The sequence below is a fragment of the Terrapene carolina genome, unplaced genomic scaffold (genome assembly GCF_002925995.2).
Source record: "Terrapene carolina triunguis isolate 2854851 unplaced genomic scaffold, T_m_triunguis-2.0 Scaffold34021, whole genome shotgun sequence".
NCBI lineage: Eukaryota > Metazoa > Chordata > Testudines > Emydidae > Terrapene > Terrapene triunguis.
Window position 1 is genome coordinate 1,531,077 of NW_020698372.1, and position 14,094 is coordinate 1,545,170.

General features: G+C 37.9%; 1 protein-coding gene across 1 annotated transcript in view; it reads right to left on the reverse strand.

Moving 5' to 3' along the window:
* Positions 1-14,094, reverse strand: part of LOC113405142 (probable leucine--tRNA ligase, mitochondrial) — a 119,307-nt gene that overhangs the window by 27,554 nt on the left and 77,659 nt on the right. Inside the window, exons 11-16 of the mRNA XM_026646042.1 lie at positions 13,735-13,850; positions 12,531-12,814; positions 8,992-9,090; positions 5,520-5,657; positions 3,511-3,614; positions 2,247-2,429 (exon numbers count right to left, since the gene is read on the reverse strand). Of these exons, the coding sequence (XP_026501827.1) occupies positions 2,247-2,429; positions 3,511-3,614; positions 5,520-5,657; positions 8,992-9,090; positions 12,531-12,814; positions 13,735-13,850 (924 nt within the window). The remainder of the gene's footprint in view (positions 1-2,246; positions 2,430-3,510; positions 3,615-5,519; positions 5,658-8,991; positions 9,091-12,530; positions 12,815-13,734; positions 13,851-14,094) is intronic.

The following is a 14,094-nucleotide window of genomic DNA, read 5'->3' on the forward strand; positions in this document are numbered from 1 at the left end:
AAAGTTTCATTATTCTCATTTTCAAGAAGGGGAAACAACAGCAAAAAGGCTGTGTAACACTGGATGACTCACTTAGAGTCTGATTTCAATAAGATTACTCACAGAGTAAGGCACTACTAAACGTTAGCAAGGGCAGGAGAATCCACGAGAGGCGGGAATAGAACCTACTGACTCTCAGTCTTGTGCTTTCAGGAAAGGATCGTGATAGGAATCTAACACAAAAAGTATTATCAACTCCACCCCCAAAAGTTTGTTGTTAGAAATGTGGTAGTTTGGTACATAGTGAATAAAAAGGTAATGATACAGACTAGCCTGAACTGTAGTTGGTATAGGCTGCACTATAAGATGCATCAGACAAAGAACGAAGAGGTAGAACAAATCATTTAAAAACATTTATTTTTTAAAACAATGTAGTTAGATATTTTACTGAAGTCCTGTGTGACAAGAAATGCATGCATTTTCCTGTGCACACCAAATATTATGAAGGCAGACAGAAAACAGAAATTAAAATTAAGATGGCATTGGGGCTGCACATTCATTTAGAAAAGGCAGAGCCCCATAAGCAAGTCACATTTAAGGGGTGAAACTAGACAGACACTTGTACATGTTTTGTGTGTTTGTAGGATCCATTATTTACCCTAGTTTCATCAATTATGTAACTCAACAACATACAATCTAAGTGTCTTTATCAGCATCTTTCAAATGGTATTCAGAGCCCATTTGACAAGCTGTGTTGCATAAATGTCTACAATAAATTAAAGCAGCTTAAAGCTCCAAATGGATTCTCCCATCATGAAAACATGAGAGACTGTATTAAAAAGGAGGAGGTGATCTAATCTTAAAATAGTTGCTTTCTAAGTCATTGGTAAGAAGAGAGATTCAGAGACTGGGGTAAGAAATTATTACCAAAAGAGCTATTTTTTACACACACCTGATCTTAGCTTTTAAGAGGTTTATAAGGGAAGAAGGGAGAGAGGTGCTTCCTAAACAAGTCTGTAGCCTAATTAACACTGTGTTGCAAGATTAGCTTCTTAAAGATAATTTTCTCAATTTACAAAGTGGACATGTAGTCCAGTTCTGTGGCATCACTTTTCATAAACTACAAAGATCATAGTTCAAATAAGCTAAAACAGAAGGAAAAGACTTATAAAAAGTTGCTTAGTTTTTTTTCTCTCTGCTTCCATTTCCCTCAGTGTACAGGGTGTCTTCATAATAATGGAACATTTCTGCAGGCTTTTTTCTGCCTAAGACTAATATTCTAGTGTGCAGCGAAGATGCCATATTGTTGTAGATCCTTGCTTTCAACAGCCTTACAGAGATGTATGTATGCAGTGGTGTTGCAGCTGTGTCTGTCAGAGGACATTAGAGACACATCATCCTTAATATTGCATCAGATCCTATGCAGTAGCCTCATGTTGGAACACCCTTTATAGAAAAGATTCTTCAGTTCTGTAGAAACCTTCCCAATAGAAAACATTCTTTTCAATATGAAGCCTGGAACAGAATGATCTAATCTAATTTTTGATTATATGTGAAAGTCTGAAGAACCCATTATCAGAAATTAATGACTCCTAGAAAGGTCAATCAGATGGTCATATTTACCTGCTCCCATAACAGAAGAACAATTAGTGAAACTGAAGGCAACATATGTAAAGATGATTAAAAGGAATACTTTTTCAAAACATGACAAATAAGGTGCCACAGGACTCTGTCGCTTTTTACAGATCCAGACAAACACGGCTACCCCTCTGATACTTTTCAAAACATGGCATCATTAACTTGTGGAACTCACTGCTACCAGATATTGAAGCCAATAGCTTACCGGAATTCAGAAAAGGATTAGACATTTCTATAGATATTGAGAACATCTATAATTATATAAGGTAGGATAATATTTTTGAGAAGTAATATAAACCCTCATGCTTTAGGAATTAAGCCAACCACTAACCAAGGGAAGACTGCAATGTCCTCTGAAGCATCTGGTACTGGTCACTCTCAGAGAGAGGAATGTGACCCAGCATATGAGACCAGAGGTCCACCTTTGTTCCTATTATTAATGTTAAATACATACATAACTAACAAAAGTATCTTTGATCCCAACAAAGGTCCCGTTTTAGAAAGACAGCCAGTGTAATCTTCTCATTACATCAGCTGTTCACATTCAATTCTCCAAATCACAAACAACAAACTGTATTTCAAACAGAAATAAACCAAGAGGAGGAAAGAATCAAAACAACTTGACTTACTTTTTGCATCCCATAAGATGTCTTGTTCTGGAGGCGCGGCAAACAGGATGTACAGTCGCATAGTGTCTATGCCATACTGCTCTACTAATTCCTCAGGATCTATCCCATTATGCTTGGATTTACTCATTTTTTCCCATGTAACCTGCAGCTTCTCTTTGGTTTTTATGTGAACTGGTTCAGTCCCTAAATATATAGAACATATACAATAATAACTAATTTGGTTCTACAAACATCTGGAGCAGCAGAACTTAATACTAGGTTATTTCTAATCCCTTCTCTGATAGCCTCATATAATTGAAAGAGAAAAAAACAATTATGAGAATAAGACAAAAAACTTTTTTACTTTCATATCTTTACTGAAGTACATTATAATGTTTCCATCACGCAGGGGAGAAAATGTCTTTCTTCCGTTTTATAAAGCTAAATCCAGTGCTCGTGGAAGCTAAATCTACTGCATTAGGATTTTTGCATTAGTGTAGCTATCTCAATGCAAACCTCCTGCGTAGATGTGCTGTACTGGTGTGTACTTGCACTGGAGCAAATTTACCTTGATTCCATCTTTGGATGTTTACAGACAGCAAGTTTGCAGGTTTCAGCTAGAGTAAATCACATCGGTGCAAGCACCGCTTTACAATGTATCCATCTACATGGGGAGTTTGCACTGGTGTATAGCTACACCAGTGCAGTTTTCCCTACTGCACACAAACTCTGCCTTTTATACAAGGTACAAGTATAGCACAGGCAGTAGCAAACGTATGTTTTCTTAAACTGCTCTGCAAGGATCGCATGTAAGCATTGGAGAGAAGTTCATTCTATGCCCATTCTATCTAGATCTTATCTGTTCAGATTGCCAACAATGGTGTTGACTGTGCTAATGGTTTTGTAATGTGGACATCAGTCTACTAGGAATGGAATTGAGACCACCAACTCCTTTCACATGGGCTAGTGAATGGCCTCCATAAGATACTCACTTTTAGTCATTTTTGGACATAGACTAGGCTTAAGTAAAAACAAATATAGCAGAAATATTGTGTTTGGTAATGGTTACAGGCAATTGGAGTAGTATTTTCTCTGTATGTGGATTCAGCATTAAGCATATGAGTCCAGAACACACACAAAAGTCAATCTCCGGTTTAATGATTACAAGAATTCACTCCTCACTGATGAATTTTCCATGCACTATGACTTGTACATCCTTTTTCACTGAACTAGCCCTTGACTTTTCTGGATGCACCTGTGCTGGTCATCCCATACGGTCTCTTACCAGTGAGATCAATTTCCTCTCTCTTCAGATATTGGCTTGTTGTTGTTAGTTTGTGTGTCTGACTCTTGATAAGACCTTGAACCAAGAGTTTATAAAAAGGCTCCCTGAGGATGAAAGGAAAAGGAAACCCGTCTGTTGAAAATAGCTGTCAAAAGCACATTTTACAGTAAGCTTTAGAGGCTGAACTCAATTAGACAATTATTTAATGAAAGAAGAATGTCACACTGACAACTGAAATAGCTGTCACCTGCAAAAATCAAAGGATATTTTAAAGAGAAACTTTAATGGGGGAGAAAAATATTTATGAAAAAAGCAATCTGACCAGTCACTTTCTGCATCCGTCTTTCTGTCACTCAAATATTCATGTTTGAACAAATGCCTTTTCTTTTACAAACCTAGGTCCTCCTTCTGAGTGTTCCCACAGCACAGGAACACTGGAGTTGCAATAGTGGATCAGAGTCCAGTGTCCTATTTCTGGCAATCGCCAGCACCAGTCAACTCAGAGGAAGGTACAAGAATCCCACAGTAGGCAGATGTGGGATAAGGGTAAACTTAGAAATGTCTACACGTTAGTTACATAACCCCTACTATTAACGTTGGTTTTGACAACTACCTAATTTAACAGAGGAACACTTGGAGTGTCTTTATGAGCACCTTCCAAATGGTACTTCATAACCTACCTGACAAACTCAATTGCTTAATTGCCTACAATAAATTAAAGGCACTTAAAGATGCAAAAGCTGCAACTGGATCATAAGAACAAGAGAACATCTTAAAAAAGAAGTGATCCAATCCTAAAATAATTGTTTTCCAAGGTAATCATAAGATGAGAGTTCATAAATTGAGTCTTTGCTCCTTATTTCAGGAGAGCAAGCCCTCCCAGACCATTAATTAAAACAGTTAAAAAAATTACAAAAAGGTGAAAAATAAAACAATTAATTTTCTCCCCCAATACATATGCCTTTCTCTTTAATTTAAAATAGACATTTAAATAACTACCATATTTTACCAAATATGGGAACGTTAACTAAATAATCAGAGCATCAGAAACTGGGTAAATGTCCCAACTGGAGGTAATTTTTCAGGGAACGCTTGTCTTTTCATGACACAGCGTTAGTTCAGGTCAGATGCCACGTTGATAAAAGTTAAATGTAGGAATGTGCATTTCCAATTTCTGTTTACAGGGAGAGAGGCTCAAAGATGCAGTACAAAATACTTTACCATATACGGGGAAAAAGAAAAAAGGAAACATATTTGATTCAAGTGGGAGAGTACAGAAGGATGGAGACATGCCCAAAATCAGAAATGCTCAGCCTGTGAAAAGATCTGGGGGAGAAGGCAGTGCTTAGAAACAAATGCAAATCAGTACTGAATTTCTTCTGTCGCTCAAAAGGGTTTCACCCTAGGAACAATGTTGGGATGACTCCATCTGCTGGTTAAAGGAAATACAATTTAAAATTGCTATCAAGTAAAAATAGTTCCTTTGATTTTTTAAAAAAACATTTCCAAAGGATTTAGGCAGAATACTACATTATCAGGAACTATTTTATACATTTAGCCCCAATCCTAAGACTTATGCAAGTGCTTAACTCTCCACAATGAATAGTTACATTTAAATTAATGAGACTACTCACCGTGCATAAAGTTAAGCATGGTCAAATTAATGGCTCTACTCACAGTGCATAAAGTTAAACGTGTGTAATTCTCTGCAGGATGAGGGCCTAAGGCAAAATTTTACTACTAGTGCCCTGAGCCAGTAAATATTCACAAGACATATATGTACACAAACAACAAATGCAATACAGACTGTAAGAAACTGATCATTTAGCTAAACTTGACGAGGAAGAAAATTCAGGCTCAGAGAATGAAATGTAAAATATACCATTGAAAATAATATTGGTACCTCTGCTTCTTCTAGCTCTATAAAATTTCATTCATGCCTGTGGATGCCAGATGCAGTCTGAGACTGATGCTTGAATTATTTTTCATAAAAATCTAATAATACTTACTTGTGTTTGGTCATCTTTTGATCATAACAAAAATGGCTCAAGAATCTAGCATAGTATAAATGCATAACTGCATGCTCCTTTCCCCCAATGTACAAATCCACAGGCATCCAGTAGTCGGCCAAGGCTTTATTAAAAGGCCTAAAACACAAAGTAACAGAAAGCATACATTAAGTATAAAGCAAAAGGAAAAAACAGCTTTACTGGAACACCTCCAATAAGACTTGTCTGGAAATAGATGTTCACAGTGAGCTGCATGTGCATCTTAAACTACATTCTATTAATTTTGCTAATGACTTAATTCCTTATTTTTAAAAAGCAATGTTTGACATGGTTAAATTACAAAAATCTGTGTGAGAATTTTTAAAAGCTATAGAGAAAGATCCACTGGAATATAATTTACATATAATATCTTAGATGTATGACTATCAGTTCACATGTACCACCTAAAAACTAAAAAAATGCCATGAAAATATTTGCCCGATTTCTATGGAACTTTCATATCTGGGTTGTGGTTATCTGTTCTAGCCTTTTGTGGTTACAAATTGATATTTTGTGGGGGAAAATATATAAAATGTGTATATATGGCTATATATTATTCTCCAAAATATACAACAATAAACCAATTTTAAAAATATTGGAATGATTTCATTTATTTATTTAAAATGGAAGGTTTGTGTTGCCACCATTAGAGGGCAGCATGACATTTATTATAGTGTTTAAAAAGCATATTCGGAATATTCATTTGGGGCATCGTAAACAAACTTTAAAGATACTGTTTTGGTTTACACCACTTCAAGTAACTATGTCTCTTCAAGGCATGTTTTATAGCCCCACTCTTTAGCAAATGTATCTATTGGACTACCTCAGCTTGTATCAGAACTGTGATTTTATTTTGTTATACATTAGTTATGCTTCCTTAATTAGAGATGAGCCTGGAATAAAACCCTGGATCAGGACTTCACATGTCCATAATATAGAGGAAGGGATAGCTCAGTGGTTTGAGCATTGGCCTGCTAAACCCAGGGTTTGAGTTCAATCCTTGAGGGGGCCACTTAGGGATCTGGGGCAAAATCAGTACTTGGTCCTGCTAGTGAAGGCAGGGGGCTGGACTCGATGACCTTTCAGGGTCCCTTCCAGTTCTAGGAGATAGAATAGATTATGGAGATATACCTATCTATAACTAGTCACAAACCCAAATCTCAACACTGTTGTACATAAAGTTTCGAAATGCAGATCTGAGCTTTTCTTAAGTTCATTGTGTCCAGATTTGGTGTTTGGAGTTTGACCCATAAAAATAAGGGCTTGTCTATATGTTGTTTAACTAAGGCCTTATCTAAACTACAAATGTGTTGGGTGTACAGTTATATCAGCATAGCCCCCTGATGCAGCAGATGCCGACAGAAGGAGGTTTTCCGTTGGCATAGTAATATCACCTCCCGGAATGATATTAGCTCTGCTGACAGAAACACTCTACGGTTGGCACAGCTGCATCTACACTGAGGTTTTTGTCACATCATAGCTACATTGGCTAGGGTAGTATTTTTTCACACCTCTGACTGACACAGCTATGCTGATAAAACTTTGTATAGCATAGACCTGGCCTAAAGGTATGATTTTAACTGATTTAGTTAAACCTGTGCAAAATGCTATGTGGGCACTCTTATTTCAGTAGAAATCAAGCTTATTTCGATTTAATTCATGTCCATTAAGAACATGCTTAAGCTGAAGAGAAATGAGTGTGTCTACACAGGGGTTTGCACTGGTTTAACTAAACCAGTAAAAGTTCATGTGTAGTCAAGGCCTTAGTTTGAGCTATGAATCCTGTTCAGAATGTTGTTTTGGGTCCAGTTCTATTTAAAATATGTTATTTCTATAATTTAATTAATTTATTCCAAAGATGTTACTTAATGGTATATCAATACACACCCAGACTGTGCTCAGGGCACAAGCACCACCTGTAGCAGAAAGACAACTAGGACCAATAAATGGAATCCTCTCCATATCCCCCAAGTCTTTATAACCAAAACTCTTCATCAACTCCTTTTCCTCCCCCACCAAGAGAAGCAAGTGGATGTCTTAGTATCTCATGTCAGATAAAAAGCAGCTAACTAAAAACAAACATGTAAATAGTTTTAATGACTGAGTTTGTCTTAAAAAAAGACCCACTGACCAGGATCTTTTTTTTTTTTTTTTTAAATAAAGTAGACAAGAATTTTCAACAAAAATCTCTCTCTCTCCCACCCCATGGAGGTCAGATTCTAAATCAGAAACCTTGGCATGTAAAACAAGGCAGATCCCAACAGCCGGGTTTGCCTATCATAGGATCATCACATACTACAATTCGCTGGACACACTGAAGCCATTCTATCAGACACTTTCCCTATATATCTGTGTGAAGACTTAGTAACCCAGACAGTGATACTTCTTATCTAATTTATGGCTAGCCTTTTGCCTACAGAACGGCTCATAAAATATTCAAGAGACAGTAATCATAGGCTGGCTGTCCAGCAACTGCAGACAGCAATCTAATCTGGACAGTGTATAGAAAATACATTTTGGACTGTTGAGTCAGCCTTTGTTCAGCCTGCTTTAATGCTGGGTTTGACAGAACCTCCAGGGCACAATCAGCTTTGCTAGTACGATAGAAGATGGAGTAAGTAAACTGATAAATAACTTTGTCTATCTCTCACACTGCCCTATTTTACAGTCACTAATGCATAGCATATCTAGAGTTTCCTTTTGTAATACTGTATTTAACTGAAGTAGTAAGATGGCAATAGGCCACTATGATGATACTTTATTTTAGCTCTGGACCTAAATTAGCACGACTCTGGCTAGCATAGATTGGTGGTTTTCTTAATTTCGGTCTCTGGGGGAAATTGCTTGATTTCTCACTTCTTTCCTTCTCCGTCAGCTCTTGCCAGCTGGATGTGTTGCTATAAATCCCAGAAGAAGCCAGTTAGCTATATTCTTAGATAGTGGCAGAATGTAAGCACACCAGCAACAACAAAGAGAAAATTAAAGGCTTTGTCCACATTACAGAAGTTACACTGGCTGTTTCTGCCTTAGTTGACGGAAAAGCACCTGACGTCCACACACATAAGAGACTTGGTCTACTGCTGTAGAGGAAGTAATCAGCTTAAGGAGTAAAAGCTGTGGATCACCAGCTGAGTGTGTAGTCTCAGCCCTTTCATGTCCCATTAGGGGCTGATAGCCTTATTCCATAGTACAGAACAGTTCCCAAGGCTACTCTAACTTGAGTAGGGCCAGTCAGCATGCAGAGAATCAGGAATTCATAAGGGGGTTCCCAGACAAGCTCCCATCCTGCTGCACCCAGCAGACAGTAGAACTACCAGAGTATCTGGCTGCTTGTTTTTTCTTTTCTTTCTACTCCTGCTATGTAAAACAGGTCCAGGTTACATGAACACCCATATGACCATGGGCCTGCCTGCAAGCTGCCTGGATGCCTTACCTATCAGAGTTATGAGGATCAGTGTATCTCAGGTAATACCAAGATGAATCAACAAATGTATCCATGGTGTCTGTTTCCCTCTTTGCAGGTCCTTTGCACCTGGGGAATAGAAAAATTTTCAGCACTCCTAGATGAAAAAAAAAATCACATGCTGATTTTTTTTCACATCTTGAAGATAATAAAACAAATGCTATGAAAGCCCAAGAGAAAGGAAAAAGTATTTTGCCATGAAATAGAAGGATAGAAAGATACTCAAAAACCAGTACATTCTTCTGGTACTATCAGATAAATCATTTATGACCACTTCCAGTAGAAAGAGTAGGGTAGGCTGCATTTCACTGGTTCTGGTTTTATAAAATGATCTGTTTTTCCTGATTAGTTGGGATTCCACTTATTCGCAGGAAAAACAAATTTAGTTTAATTCCAGTTTTCACTGGGAAGGATCAAATCTTTCCCAGTCATTGTAATATTTTAATTCATGATTACTGCTAGAACAAATCAATATTTGCTAGGTATTATATTGAAGGTACAGACTAAAACAGATTCAAAATGAGAAGTTAAAAGCTGGAATAGTTTTTCCTTCCCCCATGAATAGAAATAATTTGCTCATGGAAACAAACAGCAGGAGGAAACTTTTTTAAAACTAGGTTTGCATTTATTGCAACTACTCAGTATTTAAGTATGTATCTGCTAAAATAATGATAAATTTATAATACAAATGAAATTTTGCAACCTGCTGCAAACCTGTGTGCACTATATATAACACAAAGAATGTCAACTGGCTGTTTAACACCTACAAAATTGTAACTCTAATCTGTTACTGTGCTTGGAAGCTTCAGCTAGCACACCACGAGACTGCCTGCTTGATAGTGTAAACCTTAGAGAGCATATTAAACAAGCTCTTCAACAGCAACATTGGCTTCCTAGTCACTGCTGGGTGTGGTGAGTCTTTGGTCTATAAAGCCTTTATATGACTTGGGTCCTAACTACCTAAGACACCACCTCCCTCTCTGCGTATTTGCTACAGAATTTCCGGTCATCTGAGGCATGTGAGATGCATGTATTTAGTGGTAAGTATCAGAGGACTTATGTCTGAGTGTGATTAGTAGAAAGCCTTTCCTTTCCTTTCTCAGATGACTTAAACCAAGTCTGCTACCCTGAAATGCATGGTGCAAAGCAGGGGGTTGGACTGCTGTGGTGATGTCAGGTTAGCAGCCCAGAATTTTTACTTGATAACTGCTATCTCATGCTCCAGAATCTAAACTTCCATTAAAAAAAGTCTCTAGCCTTTACAACTGTGGAGTTAACCTTCAAAATGTGAACCAAATGTGAGTTAATACAGTCACATCTGCCTGAGTTTGCAAACAGTCTGAAATATTCATCTCAATAGGATGCTAATTCTGAAACCAATGATAATTCAGTGTCTTAACTGAGCAAAACAAATAAGACAGGAGAGAGGCAATTATATTAATATCTGCATAATTCACCCTGAATGGTGCCTCATTCTGGCAACATGAGTAGATGAGCTTGGGTTGCAGGCATAGCTTAGGGAAGTACCACCACTTATTTTCTCTACAGTCTGATCTATGTGCAAGGCCCATCTCTTTTAACAAGCTTTTACTTGTAGCTGGATAACTGCAGTGGAGGCATCTTGTTTCTAGTTGACTTTTTAGTTTAAAGAGTCAATTATATTAAATATTGTACACGTGCCCAGAGACTAGGATAATATGTTTATTACAAAATAAATAAATATTGTATTATACTATAACAGAATTGTCTCAGCCTATCAACTTCTGGGATACTTTACATAGCAGTTATGCAATTCCCTGCATCCTAGTTGGCTATGGCTCATTAACTAGGTAAATTCATGGACAGGTCACCCAATGGTTATTAGCCAAGATGGTCAGGGACACAACCCCATGCTCTGGGTGTCCCTAAACCTCTGGTGTCCAGAAGCTGGGACTGGATGACAGGAGATGGATCACTTGGTAAGTTACCCTGTTCTATTCATTCCTCTGAAGCATTTGGCTATCAGAAGACAGGATACTGGGCTAGATGGACCATTGGTCTGACACAGTTTGGCCTTCTTATGTTTTTAACATAGTGACAGCATGCAAGCCACTATACTCCGGCTACTGATAGCCTACAGCTAGCCATGCAGACGGCAGACATTTGCCTATTCACTGAATGATTTTTAACTACTGTGAAGTCATTATGCACATCATTCCACTCATGACTGGTTACAGCTTCAGAACTCCACATCTGTATGTCCACAACTACAGTCACCTCAGCTTCCCATCTCTATTCATCCTGTTAATCCACCTAATCCCAGCTATTAAATACTGCATGTAGATGGAGTATATAGTCTAGAGGAGATCAGAACTAGTGTTCCCTCTTCACAACAAAGGCATTTCAACATTTATATCAGTGGGAAGCCTGGAGTGCGGGCAACAAAGATTTCAGTAGGAGTCAAGGATTTCAGACTAGAAGACATTGCTGAGAGCATTACTTCAATATTACAATTCATTTAGTCAGACTGCCTTGAAATATCCGTACTCCTTAACAAGTTACTGTGCAGTGTTTAAAAAAGCCTACCTGAAATGACATTTTCTTTGCAGAAATATGCAGATGTATGTCTTTCCTTTACTTAAAATGTATATCATCATCAAGTCAAACACATTTCCAGTGAGCCACAGAACTGCCCTGTGTAAGCCACCTAATTACAAATGAGAATCACGCTAATACGCCAACCTTCCAAAGTAACAGCTTTACAGTTTCTGTGTTATGAAGAGTGAGAGCCTTAAGGTCACTTTATGTCCCTGGTTCTCCTGCATGGCAGCCTGACAATGCCCTGCTCGCTGGGTCAGCTCTGCTGACAGCAGGGTTTCACTATATGCCTGGAAAGGAAAGGGTTTCTATCAGGGATTCCTCGGGTTCTCTTCCCTCCACCTGCAGAAGGTGAGCACAAACTCCAGTGTACCCAACACTCAACCAGCTCTGGAGACATCTTGGTTTTCTCTAATGAATTTGTATCTTTCTAAATCTGAACTACATGCTTCTTCTTAAAGAGCTGGGAAACAAACTGTATGATCAAAATCTGAATCATACACCTATTAACTCCTTCAACCTGAATTATTTGCTGCCATGTAAAATGCACCAGGCATGTAAATCTTTATAAAAGATTCTACTGCAGTAGCACCATCTTATCTCTGTTGTTGGACTTATTAATTAATTGATCAATATGTTAGTTTCCTTAACAAAAGCAAATGAAACAACTCAATATACACTCCAATCTTTGCTTTAACTCTGCTGTTGAAAGAGAAAAAAAATCTTGCAATAGATGAAGTAAGCAGTACTATAAAGAACTGGAGAAAAAAACTATTTTATTTTTCTCATTTTCTTTCCTCTAACTTAAAAACACTGAGCTTTTCCTCCACTAGGTATTTATCAAGAAAAAGAGTTTGTATTAAGAAACAGTAAGAGGCCATATTATGGCAAGAAGAATTATAGCAAGTGGACAGTATATAATATTTGCTCACCTTGGACATGAACAGTTTATCCACTCTGGGACAGTTTCTAGAGGGGAGGCTCCCTTTCCTGTAAAGGTGGTTATATTGGGCAACTCCACAGGTAAGTCCTCATAAGGCACAGGGACTGTGCCACAGGTCTGGCAGTGGATTATGGGAATAGGTGTTCCCCAGTACCGCTGTCGAGATATTAACCAATCTCTTAACTTGTCACTTGTTAGGTTTCCACCTACTCCTTTATTTTTGGCCTGCTGAGTTAGGGCTTTTAAAGCTTCCTCCCTAGTCATGCCTGTGAACTGATAAAAAGAAAGACAGACATTTGATATATGCTACTATTGACAATGCTGTAATAGCCCCATTATGTTGTTTTTCATATGCATAGTACACAGACCCAACATTCAAACTCTGATGGGACAGAGTTCCAAGCATTTTTGAGGTTCCCCATTTTTTTTTTTCCTGGTTTACACCCATCCATCTTCCAGGCTTCCACATGTCAATCACCAACCTTCTGGTCACCCTTGAAAGCCTATCAAGGTCACTCCCTTGATGGGCTGAATGGGTCATTCCTGAGGAAGGGCCTGTTCAGCACTCCTGGCCTCTGTTGGCCAGATATCTGCAGTTAAGGTGGATTCTCCTTACTGCAAGGCATCCAGTATATTAGTACTCCAAGGCAGACATTGCAAGAGTATGGTGGGCAAATCAGACCTTCCCTCACATATTCATTCTGGGTGGTTTTATACTTCACTTCTTCATATATTTTAAACATTCAATATCCCTCCCAAGTTAGACAGACACAAAACCTGTCTCCTATTCAACAACAATCCCCCCTTCCTCAGATTAATATGTGCAGACTCTCAAGAACTCTTCAGTGTTAGTTTAGGGTTACATCCTTACACAGCCATGAAGCTATCAAATGGCCTGTAATAATATTTCCAGTGAATACAACCAAGGGGACTAATATATTAACATTTAACCTGAAAGAAGAACAAATGTGTAAATGAAGAACAGGAAAAAACATCATGCCATTTTCATGATGGAATTTATTATTCCTTCTCCTTTGTAAAATTTAGACTATTATAGCATTTTTCTTCTTTCGAGTATGTTAAATTTTGAAGACTAAGCCTTGAAAACAAAATATTTGGCATTTTCCAGGAAGTGGGTTTTAGTATGCACTATCACTGTACTTTAGAAAGAAACGCAGTACAAGTGCACCAACCTCTCCAGAGTTGACGAGAGTCTCCAAACCATCTGGTAGTGTTTCGATGACTTCAGAGAAAGAGAGACCCAGATTCTGAGCAACAGCAGCATCTTCTGGATTAGTACTAGGAATTCCTAGCCATGGAAGGGGAAAAAAGTCAGTTCCATAATTGGCTAGCATGGCTGCTCCTCATCATTTTTTTTAAGAAAATATTTTCATCTATTGGCACTTACTTACTTCTTTCCAACGGCTTTAAAAAGATATTGGCAAGTAAAATTTTGCCAAAATTTCACAAAATTGATAAAAACAAGCTTGTGAAATTTCAGTGACCGTTCTAAACAAAACATTCTCTTATAGTGTTTACAACCCAAAAATCAT